We start from the raw sequence: 23,445 nt of genomic DNA, 5'->3' as shown, positions 1-23,445 counted from the left end.
GGACAAATTAATGTTTTGTATGTAAAAAATAAGTTTGAAACTGCCAACATATCCTACAGACAACATCTTTACTGACTTCTATAAAAAGTCTTTAACCTAAATAAAAATTAAATGAAAAAATATTTTTTCTCAGCTATAAGTTTAGAAGTGAGGTTTAGAGGTACAGGTCATACATTCTTCAAAATATGATACACAGCAGCACAAATTTAACAGTTTCAGTAACCCTGCTCAGAATCAGAGACAGGGTCTGACCCCATCATAATCTAAATTATAAATTAATCATAGTTTATAAATAACAATTAGTAAGTCTGATTTTATGGTATCTAGGGTACTCTCTGCTATTTCAAAAGAAAAGTCTAAAATTTGGTCATAATAATACACTTGTTTTTTCACCCATGACATTCATCTGGGGTTTCCCTTTTTGTTAATTCAGTTCTAACAGACTCAAACAATGGGTATCCACACATGTTTCCAAATTAACAAGTGGAGTTTGTTTTTTACTGGGTCTATTTTTATTTACCTCATGATATTACCCAGTGACAGGCAATCTTACTAAGCCAGATTTTTTTCCACTGCACTTGACTTCTCTAAGACAAACAGGCAGATCATAATAAAAATGTATGCTAATGACATGGCTTTACTAAGAAACGGTAACACTACCTGTGATGTAATCCATTCACAACTGATCAAATATTTAACTCTAGCAACAGATGTTCAAATGGGGCTCAGAATGACATTCTGGGGGATCCTCTATCAGCCTGGTAAGACATGAACTTGGACTTATTTTCAGTAAGGGTTAGCTCAAATATAAAGATTAAAGCTAACCAAAACCACCACTGTACTCTCTAATTACTGGATTTGTACAGTGAAGGCATTAAGGTGTTGAGGTAGAAGAAGGGCTAGAAAGGAAATAATTAGTGAGTACCCAGCATCTGCTTTTCACATTAGGTCTTCTAATCTTCCTAACAACCCAGTAAGACTGGTTCCATTTGTGTTTTGAGAGATGAAGAAAGTATGACACAAATCTTTAATTTGTCCCAGTTTTATAGCAAGGCAAAGGTGGGATTTCTGACTCCAAAGCCCATGTTTCTCTTACCATGGTATGCCACAATGTGTCTTAGGAAATTCTTGGATTAAGTCTTTATACTTTAAAGGGTCAGGAGAAAAACAAAGCATGGCCAGTCTTATTTTATTTTTTTCTTATTTTACTTTTTTAAACATTTTATTTATTTATTTGACACAGAGAGAGAGAGAGACAGCGAAAGAAGAAATACAAGCAGCGGGAGTGGGAGAGGGAGAAGCAGGATTCCCACTCAGCAGGGAGCGGGACGCGGGGCTCAGTCCCCGTATCCTGGTATCACAGCCCAAGCCAAAGGCAGATGCTTAATGACTGAGCCACCCAGGTGCATCAGCCAGTCTTATTTTAAAATGACGCTAGCAAAAACCCACTCCACCAAGTACTAAAACATTTTAGATAGGTACTGTAACAATCCATTCTTATCCTAACATCTGCTATAATAAAATGGTTGACATACAAAATTAAAGTACTAAGTGTATTTATTAAGTCCTATTCATCTCAATAATCAACAAGAGTAGTGAATTAAATTTCAGCGTTCAGAAATGCCTGTGCTGTGCAGATCAACAAGTAGAATTAATCAGGGCCTTCCTTAGTATGTACTCATATTTATCTAAATTAGGAAGTGTATCCCATGGATGGAAGAATTAGAAGAAGGTACCTAGTCCTCTCAGGGGATAAAGCCTGACTGGAGAGTGGAACTTATGCTAGGTTTCAGTTCCAAATTGCCCCTCATCGAAGCACCATTGTGCAATGCCCTGACTATATAATTCTACAAAGCAGCCATAAAGCTGGTAACAGGTATGGCCAATAAATAAATAAATTGGCCAGCCTGGGGCACCTGGGTGGCTCAGTCACTAAGTGTCTCCCTTCAGCTCAAGTCACGATCCCAGGCCCCGCATTGGACTCCCTGCCCAGCGGGAAGCCTGCTTCTCCCTCTCCCACTGCTTGTATTCCCTCTCTTGCGGTCTCTCTCTCTGTCAAATGAATAAATAAAATCTTAAAAAAAAAAAAAAAAAAGAAAGAAAGAAAGAAATCGGTTAGCGGGCCCACAGTCCACATTTTAGAGATTAACTATACTGCTAAAATATAGAGTTTGGTATTTGAAGATACTGCCTACTTGATTTTTAATAACATTATTTAGACAAAATCAGTAAAACTAACAGGCAGCATGAAAAATTAGGAGATATAATGATTAAAAAATAGGTAAGTTTAAATAAAAGGATATCCTCGAGCACTCTTCCAATTTCACTTACTCGTGGGTTGTGTACCCCTAGTACACTCCAAACCACAACTGGCCATATACAATCCTCCTTTCACATGAGCCCCCAAAAAACACAGCCTCAGTGAATAATAAATTCTCTCAAATTAACCAATTTCATCAACAGGTTGAGGCAGCATATGCTAAACAAAAGATTAGATTTATCAAGAGGGAGAAGCAACCTTTTGGAGGGGTCAAATTGCAAATTACACAGAATATAATAGCCAATGCCATAGTATGTCAAGCAGATAAAGGAGACAGCTAGGAAATTTCTTAAAACATCATTACTTAACTTCTTAATTTACAATTAACAAACGTATGATGGACTTAGGAAAATGTAGGCAATTCTTCATTAAAACAGGATACATTTCCCAAACGTATTCACAAATTGGCCATTTTAAATCTCCCAAAAGTTTCTCATAGGAGCATTCTTATAGCCCGATCTATTCTATAATATTATATACTGTGGGCTAAATATGCTTTCAGTGGTTGATCCAGGAAACTAGTCACTTTCTACAGCACTGTTTCTAGGACAATACCTTTTGAATTTACTAACAGCAGTGAGTTTATTTATTTGCCTCTTGTATATCCTGACCCTTGTTTTCTTTGTCAAACTTTGCTAACCTTTCAGGAAGAAAGTTCTGCCTAGGTTGGTACTTATTACCACTCTAAGAGGCTATCTATTCTAGATAAAGAATGGTTTAGAGAACCACAAAGGGGTGTTTCCAGATCCTGTTGATTAACTTCCTGATTGTTTCCATGCTGCTTTAGTTAATCTTTAGAGTAGAGCTTCATAATTTTGTTAGTATGACAAATCAACTTTAAAATCAATCACCATTTGAATTATTCATATTTCTGTATTTGTTCATTAATGTGATTTATTAACCTTTAGTACAAATATCTTTGGGAGACTAGATACCTAATCGCAAAGAATGTTCAAGACGGTCTAAACCACTACAGGAGAAATAATAGCAAGAAGGGAAAGTAATAAACTTAGAACTGTAGTGATATATGAGCAAAGGCGGTAGAACTATGGGATAAAGATATAAGCAGTTTATGAGAGGCAACCAGCTATCAGGTTGGAATGAATTGTGTAAGACGGTATTTTATGTAAAGGGATTTTTGACAACAGATCCTAAAATAAGATCCTTTACTTAAATGGCTCCCTATATATGCCTGTGTCAAATAACTACAAACAACTAACACTTTACCCTCATCATACTTCACTGAACACTGCCCAGACTACTGAGTAGAGATTTCAGTTATTTTTTTAAAATTTTATTTATTTATTTGACAGAGAGAGACACAGCAAGGGAACACGAGCAGGGCGAGTGGGAGTGGGAGAAGCAGACTCCCCACGGAGCAGAGAGCCCGAAACGGTGCTCAATTTCAGGACCCTGGGATCATGACCTGAGCTGAAGGCAGAGGCTTTAACCCACTGAGCTACCCAGGTGCCCCGAGATTTAAGTTATATCTCCATATACTCACTGCTATGGAAAAGCAGGTATATTATAAAATACACAGCTTACAAACTATACAATAATAATAACCTCTGGAGAGGTTCTTGATCGATCAAAAAAGTTCCATGCTCTTAAAAAAGGAGTGTTTATTTAGATCCAGAGGTAGGTTTGTCTGTCTTAAATTATTTTACACTGATAAAGTGAAAATGTGGAGCTGAATAGTATCAATTACATCATATTTTTAAATAAATGGAGTTTTCCTTACATAAATATAATAACTCTGAAAAGAAACAAAATGTGTTTTATTGTTCCCTCAAGAGTGGAGAATTGGATTGCAAAAGGCAAAAGGAGAAGAGAATTTTTCTTAAAATACATTTTTGTAACTTGTGAATTTTGAACTGAATAAATATATACCTCTGCTAAAATTAATTATTTAATTAAGTTCCAAGTATAGTATAAAGAACCAGGAGTCCAGGTTATGATACCAGTTCCTACGTTAACTCACTACAAAGTTCCCTCACCTACAAAATGACACAATGGTTCCTTCCAGAGCAACAGTTTTATAACTTACAGTAACTACTGAAAACGATGCTTTTCAAATAGCTTAACTCTGTTAGACAATGCAATTGTAAGCAGACCTTGCACAATGTATCTGTGCATCAATAGTTACAAAATTTCCATGCAGCTGACAACCCAATCTTCACTTATACTATTGCTCCTAAGGATCTGAAATGCTTTGAACACTTTTTAAGTGGAACAGTTTAAAATTTTTAATTATGAAAATAAATGCTTGTTAACCCTCAATCCTATGTTTGACAATAATGGTAAATGTTCCATTTATCATTGGTAAATGGTAAAAAAGGTAAATAATGGTAAAACAAAATATTACAAAGTCTCGTACATTAAAACAAAAGCCTAGAATGTAAGCATCATACCTTTGCTTCCCTATCAGGATTATTAATGGCTTCCCTTACTTAAAACATGAAAGTTAAGATAAACTTTGTCTATTCGTTTTTTCTTACAGATATTTCCAACATTGTTTTAGTGCTTTAAAAATAACATTTTCTGTAAGTAATGTTATGTTTCACTGTAGATAGTTTTAAGAAATATGGAAAAGGAAAAACAAGAAAAAAATTCCATTTCCACCAAAGGTAGTAGTCATTAACATCTTTGTGCAGATAAATAAGCACAGTTTATAAAATACGTATTTGCAAAGAGAACTTGTAAATCCTATTTTATAATCTTTTTCTTAACATATTTTAAACTTTCCTCAATTTACTGAACAGTAGTCTACAAAATAAGCATACTTTCCCCCACTACAATAAATATAGTAGTAAAAAATCAGTGTTAGAAAAGCATTAGTCGCCATCAGCATAAGTGCTGATAGCTGCCGTCAAGTTTCTATCCCTACTACTAGAAAGTTGGTTTAGGTGCAATGACCCTCTTAACACAAACTAATTTTCCTTCAGAATAAAACCCCTTTGGAAAGGCTTCTGATCCCTGAGTCAAAGATTCTATTAACATATGTCAAAATTCTATTATTAATATTAACCAGTCACTTCAGGTTTTTCTGGGTTGCTTTCTTTCTAGCTTATCTTAGAAAACTAAGAAATAGTTTTAAAGTGTGGCTTTGTTCTGTTACTTGTTGGCTTGGTCCTATTTAAGTGGTTTAGTATTGAACTGTCTTAAAACCATAAAGCACCCATAGATGTCATTCTGATGGGCGCTATATAAAGTGTGAAATAAATGTATTTACAGATTTTAATTAGAAGGCAAAACAAACTAAAATGAAAGGAAAAACAATGATGCTGTAGCTATTATACACCCAGGTCCTTTTAACTTGGGTTTGGAACTTGCTTTACAAGGTCCACCTTTAAGTTATGAACTATAAGGTAGGACTAAAAAACACAAACTGGACTACTATAGGAAAAAGAACAAATTTTAATATTGGTTTTACTCAATTTATAAAGTTAAAAAGCAGGTTTTACATTTAAAAGATGAAATTGTCAACAGGTGGCTGTTCACTTGCAATTAGTAAAAACTTCTGGCAGAAATATACCACGTAGTAATCACAATGACCTTGGATCATGAGATGCTACTTAACCTTTGGCAAAAAAAAATAATGAAGCAGTATGATACTATGGGGGTTTATAAGTAAGGTCATTATCACAGGCTAAACATATATTCTCCTGGAACATACAAGCATGGGCTTGTCTGTACCCAATCAAAACACTGGTAGCTTATTTCATACTCATTAAACTTTGCAGTTTTCCCTGACTTGTAAAACAATTTTATTCAAAAGCAACACACCTCAATCCTTTCAAACAAAGGTTTCACTCTGATGAAGATTTCAAACGAGTGACTGCTGCAAAAGTAAGTGTCTAAAGGTGTAAAGTTATCAGAGTGTGACCCAGGCTTAACCATGGTTAACTGTCAAAGCCACAACTCCCCAAAGACAATCATATGACACAGCCAGGTTTCAGAAGGCAAGAAGCAATAGCTACTATAATGTCTTTGTCCTATGTGTTCTATTTAACCAAACATGGTATTTCTGTCCATTTAATTAATCTTCAGAGAAGCAATTAACTATACAAACACAGGTTGTGGTACATTTAAAAACACATTTAAAATAATCTTTGCAGACAATGAAGATTTGTGTAAAAACAATGAGACATGTGAATGATACAAAAAAACCCCATTAATCACTCAGGAGGATATCAAACTCTTGCATTAACTGTAATAATGGTAGCTGACATTAGAACAAGATATAAATGAATCAAAAGTAACAATACAGGTATGTGTTGTAGGATTTATTTTAAATGTGGAGAGTAAACCAAAAAAAGGCAGAAAGTTTTCAGGACCATTTAAAAGGAAATGTTTCTGTCTCTTATAGTGTATTGATTATCCCATTTTTAATGCTGAGAAATGTCCACTAACCAATCAATAATGATACCCCTAATGCACTCTACCCAAAACTTGTATCAGTCCTTTACTACAGTGTTAACCATACAAAGCCATAAAGTACTCTCAAGATAAAGACTCTACTATGCTCCCCAAAAGAGTATCCTCAAACTATGTTAGGTAAGTTTAAAGACTCCACTAAAAATGGACTCATAAATGAGCAAACCTAATTTCTGCAAGTGTTTCCATAATCTTCTTCTCAAGCAAAAGAAAAATTAACTGCAAACAAATTAAAATGCTAAGTATTAGATCTTAAAATGGCCATTTATAATAGGCTTTTAAAATCAAAACAGTTTTAACACATTATCAAATACAGGCATTACCTGGATAGATGGCTTGTTTAAATGACCCAGATTTGAGGTTGTTTGTCTTGGTTCATGTCCTAAGACCATCATATTAGCATTGATCAATCTGAAGGCATCAATAACAACCTGTAAAAATAAGGTGTCAGGTCAATTCTTTTTAAAAAGCAAGTGATGATGCCAAGCAACAGTGGACAGGCATGATCAACTTGCATCTGTTTCTGGCCTATTTCCAGAAAATCATTTAATTATAATATTAATAAAAAAGAACCTCCTGCTGACTGTGCCATCAGCACACCACCCTCTATCTTGTAATGTAAGGTGACACCAATTATTGCAATTTTCATGAAGCAGTAAAGAAAAATATTAACTTTGCATCTTTATTATTGAAATACATCATTATTAAACTTACACAGCAAACAGCCTCCATCGGTGTGCATATGTTTGTCACCTAAATTTTACCTAATCAAAATGAATGACAAAGAGAAACTAAAACTGAAAGTGAGCACAAGCTAAGGGACCACATGTAAAGCCCAGCCCTGTCACATCAATTATACTCCCACAGTACTTGAAATGACAACAAAATTACAGCCAGCAAGGCACTTGCTCCTGTATTCTCTTCTAGTCAGATACCTTTTACTTCTTGTGACTATAAAAGACTTTATACCTTGTCTGATGGCCTTAAATAGCCAAGCCACTGTCAAGAATAGGAGGCAAACACAAGAAAACCAAGGTCATCTGTGATTTAAGCCAGGAACAGAGTATAGACTGAGATGGCCATGAGTTCAGAGTAAAGACGTAACGATAGGTATCATCTTTTTCTAAGTGTATTCAATTTCTGTATACAAAGAGTTCAAACTTACGTAATAAAGTATCATCTGTTAGCTCTTATATATTAAGATATTTAACAAGAATCACATATTATCTGAACACTTTGTTCTGTTCATTATCATGGATTTGAAAGAACTTGTTAAAGCTTTTAAATGTGAAGTTTTATGTAAAGCACTGGGACTTTAAGACAGATGCTTCTTTCCAGGAATTTAAATCAATTACCTAGAGAATAAACTCAATACTTCTGTCACATAAAAAAAATCTTAAAGCAGGATAATACATTTTTCTAGATTTGCCTTAAAAGTGCTTTAACTGAGATTAATATTATAAAAGTTATCATCAACTAGACTGTTTCCTGTTTCCATACAGTTTGAGTATAGCTGAGCAAGTAGTTGAATAAGAGGGGAAAAGCAAATTTATTTTCAAGTTAAGACAAAATAAATCTAATCAAGTCTGAAAAGTATGTTTGTAGGAAGTATGTATACATGCTGTATACTAAAGAACAAGATCTAAAGAAAGACAAAGTCATACTTTCTAAAAGGCTACCATAGAGGGTCAACAAATAGTACAAAGGGAACAAACAGACCAAAAAGCATTACAAGTGTCCACTCTGGCAGGCCAACAACAACAACCACAAAAGTCAACTATGAAATTTTGCTTTTATTTCTAACAGTTTGAATTTCCCGAGTCCTCTTGCCTCAAAATAAAATCAAGTATTCCCAGAACATACATGATTTAATAGTTTGTGAAAACTCCTTTTTCTTTCTATATAACTGTAATTCAGACTTAACTTTAATATTTATATATAAATAAATATGGCCTGGGTTTATACTTCTTGCTTTTATTTATATTTTTGTCATTCATTTAAAAAAATAATAATAATAGGTACTAATATTAGACATGCTTTAATCAGATATTATCATAGTTTTTTTTTAAAAAAGATTTTATTTATTTATTTATTTGACAGACAGAAATCACAAGTAGGCAGAGAGGCAGGCAGAGAGCAAGAGGGGGAGGCAGGCTCCCCACTGAGCAGAGTGTCCGACATGGGGCTCAATCCCAGGACCCTGAGATCATGACCTGAGCCGAAGGCAGAGGCTTAACCCACTGAGCCACCCAGGCACCCCAGATATTATCATAATTTCAAACACTTGCTTAAAATATAGAAATAAAAATTTTTCCTAAAAAGCACTTAAATTAAAATGTGAAAAATAAATATATAAAATGTAAGCAAAAGATCTTTTTTAAGATTTATTCATTTAACAGAGAGAAACAGTGAGAGTGGGAAAATAAGGAGAGGGAGAAGGAGGCTTCCTGCTGAGCAGGGAGACCAATGTGGGGCTCGATCCCAGGACTCTGGGATCATGACCTGAGCTGAAGGCAGGCGCTGCTTAACAACTGAGCCCCGGAAGTGACCATTTTAATAGATGTACTTAAATAAATTCAGAATTAAGAACTGCCACCATTTAAGTACTGTGGTAAATTTAAGAGCCAAGCATCGTTTTAACCCAATTGTTCTTAGAATACTTCGATTCCATTTTAAGATTTCAGTAAAATCATTTGAAAAAAACCGATCCTACAAAACTACATAAATTCCATCACATATCACAACAAAATGCCTACATATTGTTTTATACTGAACACTTTCAAACTAAAACAGCAGGCAGCTATTTTACATGCAAAAATCTCCATAATATTTCTCTGGAATATTATAAGCAGGTGTGAAACTTCATAAAAAGGAAATGAAAATACCAGCTAAGTAGGTATTATGATCAGTCAGAAACAAATCTAAAACAAAAAAATTAAACTCTATTAAAAAAATGAGAAAAAGTTTAAAAATATACTACTCAAATAATAAATGATGGCCTGTGTGAAATGACATGCTTAGATCTATGACAATTCCTGAATAGCAATATGATAGCCAATAGAAAAGAATACTTTAACTACACCAAGATTAAAGGAATTTGCTGCCATTGCTATAGCAACTGTCTTAAGGAAACTAACATGTTCAACAACCTGCAGACCAAAATTAGATTTAGTACGCAATAAAAATATAAATATGGCAATATAGTCTACATTTTAATCTGTACAATTTTATAATTGCCTTTTGCACTGTGAGAATAAGTGGGTTCCTCTTTTAGAGCAACCTATCAAAATAGACTCATTAATGTCCAGTGCACTAATGAGCAATGGGTGAAGAAGGTGTTAATTATGCCACAGTAAGATTCAAGAAAAGGCCCTGGTGAGCACTTGGAGGTGTGTATAAGCTGAAGGCGTTTCTCCATGTTTATGTATTTACAGCATGATGCAACAGAATGACAGCAAAGTGGTCACTCCATGGATCAGAAAGGAAATCTTAGATAAAATATACCGCAAAAAGAACCCTCAAAGGTTAATTAAGGTATGGGGAAAGGGACAGGGGCAAGAATCCATTTTTGGAGCTACATGAATTTTCTGAACAGTTTGTTTTGAAGTATACATACATTAAACCAGTCCAGTTTACAGCTTATAAATCCAAATAGTAATGTAGCAAAAAACTTTGCACAAAACTACCTCATTAATATGTAATAACAAAAACTTTCGAATGAAAGTATAAAGATTATTTTCAGGAATGTGATGCTAGACTTTTATTATTCCTTTCCATGCTGAAGTCCTATCTACCAGACTGAATCTCTATCCACCAGCCTGACCATTTAATTTTTTCTGGTACAAGTGCCTTGAGACTTTTCAGAGGTCACTGCAACAGTAGACAGCTTATAACAAAACCATTAGCAGTTTGGCTAGCTTAGGGAAACCTCTTACTTTCCTTTTTTGTTTATTATCACTGCATGAATCTGCAGCATATGATAGTTTATAATTTCTCAGGCTTGTTAAATTCATGTTAAAGGTCTGTTTTCTTGTTGAATAAATTTTGTTCATATAATGCTGCCTATTTCATACACTCAGTCTTTAATAGCACCTTTGGTCTATGCGCAACTCACAGATCAAAACAGAGGACTAAAATAGGGGTTGATGATGCTATTTACATGTGTGATTCCTGCTGTCTTCTTGTTAGTAGCTTTAATATAATAGAAGACCTTGTCTGTTTTGTAATTAACACATCTTTACTGGAGAGATATTTGGAAGTGATTGCTGTGAATATACTGGTTAGTAAAATAAACACAATCACACACCACTTTCTGTTATCAGACAAATTTGTGAATTGTACACATTATACTCCAGATCAACAAACTGTGATATAACAGCCAAGTAGAAGACACATATTTATATAACCCTTTATTTTTCTGAAAATATGTATTCACTCTGACCTTGCAAATATAATTAGCTTGTGGGATGTGCAGATTTCAGTACCATGGTTGCTTTACTAATTGCAACTCTTGGAAATAGATACTAAATATTTGGAAGCTGCCAATACAAAATAAAAACTGCATCTTTTTTGTACATCTGTCTTAGCTTATAAAAGCAAAATACTTTTAAAAACAATACTGTGTTCTATATTTATTCCAAGCACACCCAAGGGTCAATAACCCAACATTTCATTTTAATAACGAATCTGGTTTAGGACTCAAAACTGTAATTATTTTCAAATTCCGTCTAATCCATAATTTTTTGGCTTCTTTCATGAGTATAGTACAGTTTACCCAATATGCTATTTATTTTCAAATTCATATTTTCATATCAACTGCTAGGTCACTGAGAGACTAAATTTCTAAAGCATCAATCCATGTTTCCCAATTTTTCCATTCAAAGGAGGCTATATTGTATAGCCCCTAAAATTAATACAAAGATGTCAGAAAGAAAAATGCATAAACACTTTTGGCAGTAGTTACTATAATTATAATCTCTCCATCTCTGTCTCTGTCTCTGTCTCTCTCTCGTAACAGTAGCTGCCTCAGGCATTTCCAATTGCACTTATATTGAAGTCAATGACTATGGAAAGTGCTTATAAATAAAATGAACTGAATTTTTTTTTTTTAAACAAAGCTTGAAAGAAAAATTTTAAGACCTCAGAATCAATGTCATATATCAAAAAAAAGAAAAAAGTTGTAATTCAGTTACCAGTTACTACATATTTAAAAATATAAAGTCTCCAAATGACTATAAAAAATGCTAGGTGTAAAAGAAAAGCAGCACTCCATATCAAATACCCTTTATCACCTAGAAATGACCTATTATCAACTGCTTAGGTTGTTTCTAGATTCTTTAAAAATTAAGGGTGCATTTGACCTGGGAAGTACTGCGGGGGTTTGTGACCCTTTCGTTACTTCTGCTGCCATGCACTGCCAAGCATCTATAAGAGAAAAACATCTTCTGTCTCTTGTAAGCCCATAGCATAAAAAATTCAAAGAAATCTTACTTTTTATGCCATTTCCAATGAAAAGCACTAAGAACTAAAACTGACTCATGCCAAATGCATATCACTGAATTGCTGTGATTTCTTAGTCTCAAGTTTGCAACACGGAAATTATTTATAAAATGTCAATTTTAGCTCTGGAAAAGAAATTCCTATGTGTATGTACATTTTCTTTCTTCATCCTTGGAGAACTGCTTACTGTAGCTAGAGATCTGTAGTACAACTTCAATATACTGGGAGAGAAGGGGGATGGGGTGTAACTAGCATAATTTACTTTTTTTTGACAAGTGAAGACATGCATCAAAATTCAAACAGTAAAGCCACAAGTTCTGAACATGTATGCCTTAATGAAAACAAATGGATCTTAAGAAACTAGTATGGCAAAAGGTAATTAGACATTTTTAGATTCATAAAACTTTATAAAAAGAATATAGTTAAATCATAAAGTTCAGAAATTTTTAGGATATGCACATAGTCAGTCTGGTATAGCTACTTAAATGCTTGAGCCACTGGAATCACAATCCTGCCTAAGTTACAATTCTGGTTCTACCACTGGCTAGCTCAGCAATCGGGATAAGTTATTTACGCTCTCAATGTCTCCATTTGCTCATGAATGACACCTCACAGAGCTGGTGATAAGATTAAATAAAATACATGTATACCTGCCACTGTAGTTCTTAGTGTTATTAACTGCAGCAGTCACAGAGCTGACTGCCTCAGACCTCCGTTCAACAGAAGCTGCTGCAGAGAGAGCATAGCTGACTCACCACCTCCACATGCTACACCTTTGACTGGGAGTTCACCCCAGATCATGTTTCCCTCAGACTACTCCCAGCCAATGACAATGTGGGGGTACTAGAAACTAGGCATTCCTTCCAAAGAGAAAGCATTCCTCTAAAGGGCAACTCATCAGTCTGGCTGAAACTTCCTCGGAAACATGCTGTATAGCCTGATTCAGTTCCTACCTTCCCAATTCCACTCAATTCCCAATTCTACCTTCCCTTTCTCCTTCCACAGGGTCACACCTATACTGCTGTCCCCTATGTCTATCACAGGTATTTACCCAAATAAATCTCTTGCATAGCTAATCCCATTTGAAACCTCCTCCTTGGAGCACCGCAACTGACCTAGTCAACAGAGTACTGTTAGTGCAACAGAGTGTTAAAGTTAGAAAAGAGGTACTCCCAAAACTAAATCAGAATTATAAATATGGCATCCACAGACACTTGACATATGAAAAGCATCAATAGAAAATTAGGGAGGGGGCATCTGGCTGGCTCAGTTGAAAGACCATGCAACTCTTAATCGTGGGGTCATGAGTTCAAGTCCCACACTGGGGATTGAGACTACTTAAATAAAGAACATATATTTTTTTAAAGAAAATATTTTAAAAAGAAAAGAAAATTAGGGAGAAACATTTAAAGACATCTATTTCCTTAGAAAAATTCCTAATTAAAGTTTTTTTTAGGGGCGCCTGGGTGGCTCAGATGGTTGAGCATCTGCCTTTGGCTCAGGTCATGATCTCCAGGTCCTAGGATCAAGCCCCAAGTCAGGCTCCCGGCTCAGTGAAGATCTGTTTGTCCCTCTCCCTTTGCTTCTCCCCCTGCTCGAGCACTCTCCCTCTCCCACATAAATAAATCTTTAAAAAAATAATAATTTTTTTAAGTATACAGTTATACCAAATATTATCTTTTAAAAAGTCACAATATCCCTAGAATCCTGACACTCCTGCATAACAGATATTTCTAGACCATGACAAATACACACTAAACTTAAAAACTGAACTAGACTATTTATGAGCTACAAGAGACTATCACCTCTGAGTCACTGGTCTGATACCAACTTAGAATACCAATTCTATCTGGTGGCTACCCAACCAACCTCTATAAAATGAACAAGTGACTTCAGATTCCTTTCTGGTATAAAAACTAAAGCAATACAGTTGGTATGCTTCTTGATAGTTGCCCGAAAGGAAAGAAATAAAAAGCTTTAGAGACTACAAGTTAGAGCTCAACCATGTTAACAATTAACAAGGTGGTAAGGCAGATGGAAGGGGAATAAAGAATTTACATACATTGCTTGTGCTTTAACATCATCTTTAAGAAAAATGCAAACCACCATCTCTCACTAGGCAAGGTCATTTTTGCAAGAAAAATATGTAAAAGTTAATACTTGGTTGTGTATCACTTTTATACATTTTTATTGAGCTTATTAATTATTGCACAGAAATCACCTTGTGTAAGCCTCTGAAATACTGAGAGGAAGGTATTAATGTTCACAATTTATGGATGAGAAAATGGAGGTTCAGAGAACATGGAAAAATTAAATGAGATGACACAACAAGCAAAGTGATACCACTATGATTTGTACATACACAGCATGCCAAAGCTAGTACTCTTCATCACCAAGCTATTTGATACAACACTTTCTCCTAACACAAAAGCAAGAAAAGAGTACTATTAGATTCAGTTACTTGACAGCAATGTTTGTATCTTATTTGCCATCATATATCCATTCCCCAGCAGAATACCTGGCACACATAATATGGTACAGAATAAGTATCTATTTGAAATCAAGATATCCAAAGAAAGCATTTTATATAAAGTTTCACCTTTCATGTTTATTTTTCCTTCAAAAAAAGGGGGGAGGGCATGTGTTTTCTATAAAAATCTAATCACTAGGTTTACAAAATACACACTTTCCATTTCTTTATCACTGATCTGTTCTGAATTCATAAAATACTCTCCCATGGCATACTGAACTGAAAAACCCAAACACCAGAAAGCACTGATCTGTGTTTAATTTAGAACGAAAACTCATCCAGTAAAGCAATTTGGAATAAAGAAAGTGGCAGTGGGTATCTATTAATCAGCTTACTAGTCATCTAAGAATAATCACTGAGGAATGAACTAAGACCTACAAGAATATCTAGCTTCATAATCAATCTTAACTTCTTTAGGAAATTACAACGATAAGAACATATTAAACTTATTAAAATATATAGGCTATGGAAAGGCCTATATAAAGTCATGGTTTGCATTTTCTGGTACAATACTGGCATTAACAGGGAGTAGATCTTGTTCTTTATGTCTACAGTGTATGCCTGTGACACAGTAGTCAACAGTAAGGATCTGGTGAATGACCAAGTATCATCCCCATCATTAGACTGGGGAAAGAAAAGTATTTCAGAATCAAAAGTCAATAAATAATTTTCTTATAGATAATGGGAAGACTTTTAAAGATTTTCCTTTATCTTTACTATCTTTACTAAAACAGCTTAATTTGAATTAATTTGAAACAGATTTCTATCACTCAAAATACATAGCAAGTACTAAACAATAATAAAGTAGCTCAAAGACTATGTTATTAAAACAGAATCTTTAAACTATAAATTAAACACAGAAACTATAAATTAAAAGAACTATACTAAGAAGTGTTAGTTCTGTATAAGATTTATGTTTCTTAGAACTTCAAACATAAAATTGCTTTAACATTCCTAGCTGACAATTTCTGATAATAAGAGTATAAAACAGGAAGCAAACAAAAGATAATATAGTAACTAAACTTGTTCCAAGTGTTGGATGGGTATGCTCACAGAGCTATATTAGGAGTGGAAATAGAATTTTTATGTGTCCTATTTTCTATTTTTCTCTTGCAATCTGGAAAACTAGATGAAGAAAAGGTGTGTGTGTGTGTGTATACAATCTGAGAGTAGGACTATCAAGCCCTAACTGACCCTTATGGGATATTGATCAAAAGAAAATCTTACCAATAACAGGTATTCTAAATATCTTTCACTATCTTCAGCCTATGGCTACACCACCCTGAATGCACTTAATCTTGTCTGATCTCAGAAGCTAAGTAGGGTCAGGCCTGGTTAGTACTTGGATGGGAGACATTAATCATTTCAAAGGCCAGAATCTTAATGCATTTATTTTTGTCTCCATCAGCATGTCCTAGAGAAATATGTCAGAAAAATAGTAAGTGCTCAATAAAAAAATCAGCTGACTCAAAAGAGTCTTCTTAAATTAGGAGGTACAAAACACAAGGGCAAGCAAGTTTTCATTTCTTTTTTTTTTTTTTTAAAGATTTTATTTATTTGTTAGAGAGAGATACAGAGCACAAACACAGGCAGACAGAGTGGCAGGCTAGAGGCAGAGGGAGAAGCAGGCTCCCTGCCGAGCAAGGAGCCCAATGTGGGACTCGATCCCAGGATGCTGGGATCATGACCCGAGCCGAAGGCAGCCGCCTAACCAACTGAGCCACGCAGGCGTCCCAAGTTTTCATTTCTTTTGTAGTTATTACCCTTACCTTTTTTTTTTTTTTAAAGACTTTATTTATTTATTTGACAGACAGAGATCACAAGCAGGCAAAGAGGCAGGCAGGCAGAGAGAGGGGGGAAGAAGGCTCCCCGCTGAGCAGAGAGCCTGGGGCTCAACCCCAGGACCCTGAGATCACTACCTGAGCTGAAGGCAGAGGCTTATTAACCCACTGAGCTGCCCAGGCGCCCTTACCCTTACCTTCTTAAAGTGAGCAACACAGTTACAGATTTGTTCCTTAAAAAAAATTCTCAGAAATATTCATATCTTATATTTTAAAATAAGCTAGTTGTTAATCTAGTTAAGTAGCAATTAATTTAATCTTGAGAATAAAATGTCATTTATTGCATATCTCCTATAAAGCATGCACATTCTAATCATAACATATTGCTTCATAATACTAGGAGATGGGTACTAAAAGCCCTGATTTAATAGATGACAAAACTGAAGCTCAAGATTAGATAACTTGCTCTGGGCTCCTGGGTGGCTCAGTGGGTTAAGCCTCTGCCTTTGGCCCAGGTCATGATCTCAGGGTCCTGGGATCAAACCCCGCATCTGGCTCTCTGCTCAGCGGGAGCCTGCTTCCCCCCCTCTCTCTGCCTACTTGTGGTCTCTCTCTCTGTCCAATAAAAGTAAATAAAATCTTTAAAAAAAAAAAAAAAGATTAGATAACTTGCTCAAAGTCATACCATAAAGAAGAGAGAGAGATAAAAATGGGATTCGACTGAAGCCCTGGTCACAAAGCTTGTGCTCTTCATTACTCTATGCCCTGCCATTATGATACATATTTTCCACAGTAAGAAGAAAAAGCTAAGACAAAACTATTTTTGAGTAGTTTAAAATCTCCACCACCTTAAAGCTTCTAATACAAAACTTTTGGATAAGTAAAATACTTGCCCCGCCCCCCTACGCTGAAAAAGAAAACCTTATAAATCTCTGAAAAATAATAGGTAAATGCTCATAATATTCATTCTCTAATTCTTTCCTCCTACATTTGCATTTACTTTTCAAAGCCCCCTTTTTAAAAAATGAAATATTGAATAAAGACAACAATAACATCACCAAAAACTATTCATTTTACATTCTAATATATCTGTGAAAAAAGCATGAACAAAGAGGTAAATAAGTATACCACCTGGAACAGAATTATTTCTACATTCTTCTCCAGAAAGACAAATGTCTCTTGTGGGAGTGATGTCCTGCCCATCTATCAAAGCTCAGTTCAAGCGTCACTCACTTCGTGCAGTCATACTAATTTTTCTCTTCTTCTAATTTGCATTTACTATGATTGCTAAACAAGTACTATTTTATTGTATATTGGCACATACAAGGTTCTGAATAAGTATTTGTTGCATTAGTTCTCTCTCTAGCAACCAATTTAATACTTAGTTATAGAAACAAAGCAGTATCAGTGTAATTTGTATTCTATCAGTATGCAATGTAGGATTATCAGCACATAATTGGCAGAATGTTATCTGGCTCACTAGATGTATGTTATCTGCCATACACTAAATGTATATGACTTATCTTCTCAAAATGACCAAGACTGTTGTTTTAATCTACTTTATATACCAGAATCACTGGCACACAGGCACATTATATGTACTTAAGAAATACCTGCAGCTAAGTTATTTCTGATCAGACTGAATAAAAACTTCTCAAGAAAATTCAGCCAGTGTGAAGATTTATATGGACTAAAGGGTTACTAGTGGTTTATTTTCTTTTAATGTTTTCAAAATAGAGAACAAACAAAGATAACATATAAACATTTTACTGACAGAAATTATGATAAGAAAACAGGTTTTCAAAAGTAGTAATAGTTGCATGGTAGTTTTATAACTTTGCACAAAGTCATCATTCTTTTTGTCCTAAGGAAATATAATGATATATAAGCTAAGTTAACTTCTAAGTCTGCTGCTGGATCAAGTCTAGTTGTGGGCTGAATATATAAGATAACAAAACTTTAAGTAAGAGGCTGCTACTTTACTACTTGAGAACTGAAGCTTAAAATATCTGAATATATACATTTTACAAATAAACTAAAACAGAATTTTAAAAACTATTCACTAAAGTTTAGAGTTAAGCACATTACTAACTTCTATATAGCTACTCTCCATTTAAATTATATATGTTATTATTTTCCACCTTTAACATTTTTAAACATTTACAGGATTACATAATATACAGAGGGCTATGGATTCTTTATTATATAGTATATTTAATTATTTATGGAGGTCTCAATTTTGGTCCTAGGGATGTTGCAAAAGCTGAGAGGAATGAGTCTGTCTAAACTGCTTTTTAAAATAAAAATCAACAAACACTGTATGAGGAAAATCATTTAATATGTAGTAACTACTATAAATAGTACAGTGTACTATTGAGAACTTAGATAAAATACATAGCCCCTTATCGTGACTTACACTGAAGGGAGTGATATCTATCCATATAAGGTAAGAAAAAGTCTTGCAATGACCTCTAATACTCATTTGCCAATCCTGAGTTCCTCTAATTACATAGTTCCTAACTGTCTACTATTAAAGAGTCAGCAGAACAGCTTGAGCTCTGAAATTTTATAGACCTGATTTATATCCTTGTTCTGCTGCTTAATAATGCTATAATTTGGGGCAAAATAATCTCTTTGACCCTAATTTTTTTAATCTTTTCACTGACAAAATGGAGTAATAATGGGATCTCCGGAATTTCTAAAGAATACATGAGACAACTTGAAATATTTATCACACAATACCTGGCACACAGCAGTAATTCCATAAAAATACAATCAAGTCACTATAAAAGGAAATCAAACATCATGAATTAATCAGATAACAAAGATTCAGTGCTTACCTAATCACTCAAAAATAGATAATATTGGGATTTATAAAAATGAAAATATAAAATTTACAGTAAAGAGGTATTAAGTGAACAGTCTCAACTTCAATAATTTACATATAGATTGTCATTTTAACTCCTGATCTAATCATTGTCTTACTAAATATTTTGACAGCTTTGATAAATCACATGCAGAGAAGGGAGAGGGAGAGGGAGAATCCCACGCTATTCCTCATTTTCATAAGCTTATATTCTTGTGTTTAATATTTTAACTAGAAAACTTTGGCCATGGGTTTACTAGCATTTCATTTGGCTCATAGTTCTGGGAGGTCCTGACACTAAAAGAACCATAAATTATAACCAAACTCAGACATCCTATAGATGAAGTTACATTACTGAGAAAGAATTGAATCCTTAATTCAGGTCATGAAATTGTGTGAATCTACACGCTAGGTACAAGAAGTGATGTGTATCATCAGTAATAGGTATGTATACTAAATATTTCAGAACTATTTTTTCATGACTATAAATCTAGACAGTGATACCTATGATTTTATCAAGTAATTTTAGATAGGTTATTTTGAAAAAATAACTACATTTTACCAGATGACAAGTCATGTCACACAAGTGTATTTTTAAAATTCATTCTTTTAACATGAATTATGTTTAATTAGAAATAAAGCAAATTCCAGTTATATAATATAAAACTGTCCTTTAAGATGCTATAAAGAAGATGGCTAAAAATACATATTTATTTTGTTTTGAGAATGTCTTCTTTCGTTGTATTTAAGTTTATATTTTCCTATTCAAAGTGGCCACCATCACAAGTCAAGTATAAAAAGTCAGATACACTGATACTGCAAAATAGAATTCTAATTACATTTAACATTAAGCTTCAATTATATTTTGTAAATATTGTGGTAGAGAGACTTAATCAGATAACTGTTATATTTCTAAAATGTTAATTATTACTTAAATGAGTTAATTTGAGTTATTAAAAAGGTATCTTAATTATCAGGAATTAGATTTAAGAAGTATTATACTGTACTATAATTCATAAAACTAATAAAAGTCAAGGATTTTCCGCTCTTTTTATCTGTACAGTTAAGTAATAATATACTTAGTTAAAAAAAGTAAATTGAAATATAGGTATACGCAAACATCAGAAGTAATCCACTTTGAATAGTCTAGTGTATCGGTTTCTATTATTGTTTTTGTGGCTAGATTCCACCTCTGAAAAGCTAAATCACATGTAATAGGATCATGATTTAGAGAAGACCTCAATTTTTATTCATCATAATAATATGATGTCAGAAAGTGTTCAACTTCAAATCATGACAGATAAAAACTCCATGTTTAACAGCCATATTTAGTTTGTTTGAGCTGGTGAGCAGATGTAAATGTAATCCGCAATACTAGCAAACTCCAGGTCTGTTAGATAGCAAGCTAATATTTATTTTTAAGTGCTCTAAAAATTATTTGTAAAAGCTGCATAAAAAGGATTCCATAAATGTATTGTGATTTTTTTTTTAACAATTATTCTACACTACAATGGAAGTACATGCTCAAACAAGACACCTCAGCAGTATTTTAAAGCAGTAACCACCTAGCCAATTTCTCTATGTTCTGTAGTTTTTCTAATCCACTCTCCCTGTGGTTGAGCAAAATCGAATTGCCTCTCACATTTGCAGACAGCTCTGTGAAGGTGATAATAGAGCTGCTCCCTGCTGTCATGAGGCAGGAAATAGGAAAATGGCATATGGGGCTAGAAAGAAAGAAATAAAAAAAAGAAAGAAAGAGAGAGAACGAACGAAGGGAGAAAAAAAAAAAGAACTAAACAAGAACAAAAGATTTCAACAAAGAACAACTATAACCCAATATGCTTTGCAAGTTAATCTCTTTTCATAATCATTTAGCATATTTAATCATTCATCTGTGTCCTCACTCCAAAAATGCGAATGGCTGATACTAAGTGTTTAGGTCAAGTTTTCATTGTCTAAAATATTCGCAACATCCAATTCCAGAATATGTCCTCCACAAAGTCTGCAAAACAGAGTGTCCTTAACTAGATACATAAAATGTGCCAATCCCAAATTCACCATTCTAAAATAAAGGAAGGTAGAACAATGTTTATCAAAATACTAATAAAATGTGTATAGTAGGCTTTTAGTAAGGTTGAACATTCCTAAACCTATGAAATACAAATTTAAAAATAAACATTTATGATTAGACAATACCTGATTAAAGTAGAAACAAATCTCTAAGTAGTTATATTGCTAATAATATTAAGATGACACATTTTTCAACTTGTACAGGTTTTTTGTTTGTTTTTTAAAGTACCCAGACAGGGGTTTTTTGTGTGTAAGAATCCTGCTTTAAACAAAAGAAATTTTAATTTAATGTATTTGTAAACAGAATGTGGCAGTAGATGCTAATAAAGACAGAATCTTCTCTACCTTTCCTTTTACACTCTGAATGGGATCCACAACCACTGCCACAGCTCTCTCCGACAAGGCTTCAAAGCTCTGCTGAGTGTTGATATCCACACCAGAAAGCCAACAACCAAAGCCAGGGTGACTGTGATACCAACCAACAACCATCTCAGGCCTGAAACAAAGAGGGCATTCGGCGGTTCAGAACAGAACAAGTAATACACATTTATGATAGGAAAAGAAACAACACACTAACAGGGTATAAATTAGGAAGAGATGAAAAACACACAGGTGTGAAAAAAGCACCATTAGAAACACTGAAATCATACACCATATTATCCAGAAAACATGGAAATGAGTAAGCATGACAAAGGAGTGCTATCATTAAGAGACGCACATTAGCAGTGGTAGATAAGGCTTTCAGTTTTTCACCTTGTTACCACACTTTCTCTGAGCCAGTTTTACCCTTTCAGCATTCAAGTAAATATCTACTCTTTAACTCCTTAGGTCTGGGAGTTGGATTTTCCATGCAGAGTACAATTTTAACAATGGACACCAGGATCCACTGTTGTGAAAGGATTAAATATCAATTAAACCAGCAGTAGAACTAGGAACTCAGTCAAAAACCAATTTGCACTGTTCTGCTCAGCTGCTGAGCCTTTTGCTAACATTAATTTTGAAGTTTCTTCCACAGTAGAAGAATTTGAGCAAGAGAATGACAACTATTGAGATTTAATCTGGGGAGGAAAACTTGAAGAATATTTGAATTCTACTTTAAAAATCTTTAAAATTTAAAATTTAAAAATCATAGGCTTAATATAATTAAATATTCAGAATCTTATTCAGTTTCAATACACGGAACATACAAGCTCTTTCAATTTTAAGTGACTAGACAGTAACTCCATATGCTAAACAGGGAAGCTACAGGCCAAGCTTAGTATATGATGGTTGAGAATTTTAACATGAGGCAGTTTTCTCATTGGCAAATTTCTTTGATTCTAGAAGAAAGAGATACTAGCTGGGTAGGTGACACATAGCACTGCAAGTAATACTTTTTACATTAACTACATGACTTTTTTTCCTAGGTATGATATTCATAAACACCAAGATTTTTGAACTACATGTCTAAAAATACTTCCCATTATTCCTTTATATAATCAGTTAAAATACTTACCTTCCTGTCTGCTTCAACATATCTAACATTTTGGCTTGGAACACTGGATCAACTGCCTCCACACTGACACCCTGGTTTAGACAGAAAGAAACATAATTGGCTTTCAGAACTCTGAAAAAAGACCCACAAACATTTATTCACTCTACATGAACAAAAAGCTACCTCCAAATCCCCTACACGTATTATTTTGGGATACCAAAGTAATTTTTTAGGTTTAGATATTGATAATTGATTCCCATTTCCATCAATTATAAACCATACTTTAATGAAACTTCTAAAACCACAAAGTTTAAAATTAGCTAACTGCTGTTAGCTAATGAGTTAAGACAGTTTTTGGGATCCTTTAAGAACTTACGGCCGGCCATGGCTACCCATATGTGCACATGCGTGTGAGCACACATATACATCTACTACTACCAGAAATACCAAATAACTGAACCAACTATT

General features: G+C 34.1%; 1 protein-coding gene across 1 annotated transcript in view; it reads right to left on the bottom strand.

The window, feature by feature from the left end:
* PSMD14 (proteasome 26S subunit, non-ATPase 14) overlaps window positions 1–23,445 on the bottom strand; it is a 100,760-nt gene that overhangs the window by 17,551 nt on the left and 59,764 nt on the right. Inside the window, exons 6-8 of the mRNA XM_032355735.1 lie at window positions 22,999–23,069; window positions 21,849–21,999; window positions 7,081–7,188 (exon numbers count right to left, since the gene is read on the bottom strand). Coding sequence (XP_032211626.1) covers window positions 7,081–7,188; window positions 21,849–21,999; window positions 22,999–23,069 — 330 coding nt within the window. The remainder of the gene's footprint in view (window positions 1–7,080; window positions 7,189–21,848; window positions 22,000–22,998; window positions 23,070–23,445) is intronic.

This window comes from Mustela erminea, chromosome 8 (assembly GCF_009829155.1).
Source record: "Mustela erminea isolate mMusErm1 chromosome 8, mMusErm1.Pri, whole genome shotgun sequence".
NCBI lineage: Eukaryota > Metazoa > Chordata > Mammalia > Carnivora > Mustelidae > Mustela > Mustela erminea.
This window is presented reverse-complemented; position numbering and strand designations above follow the sequence as displayed.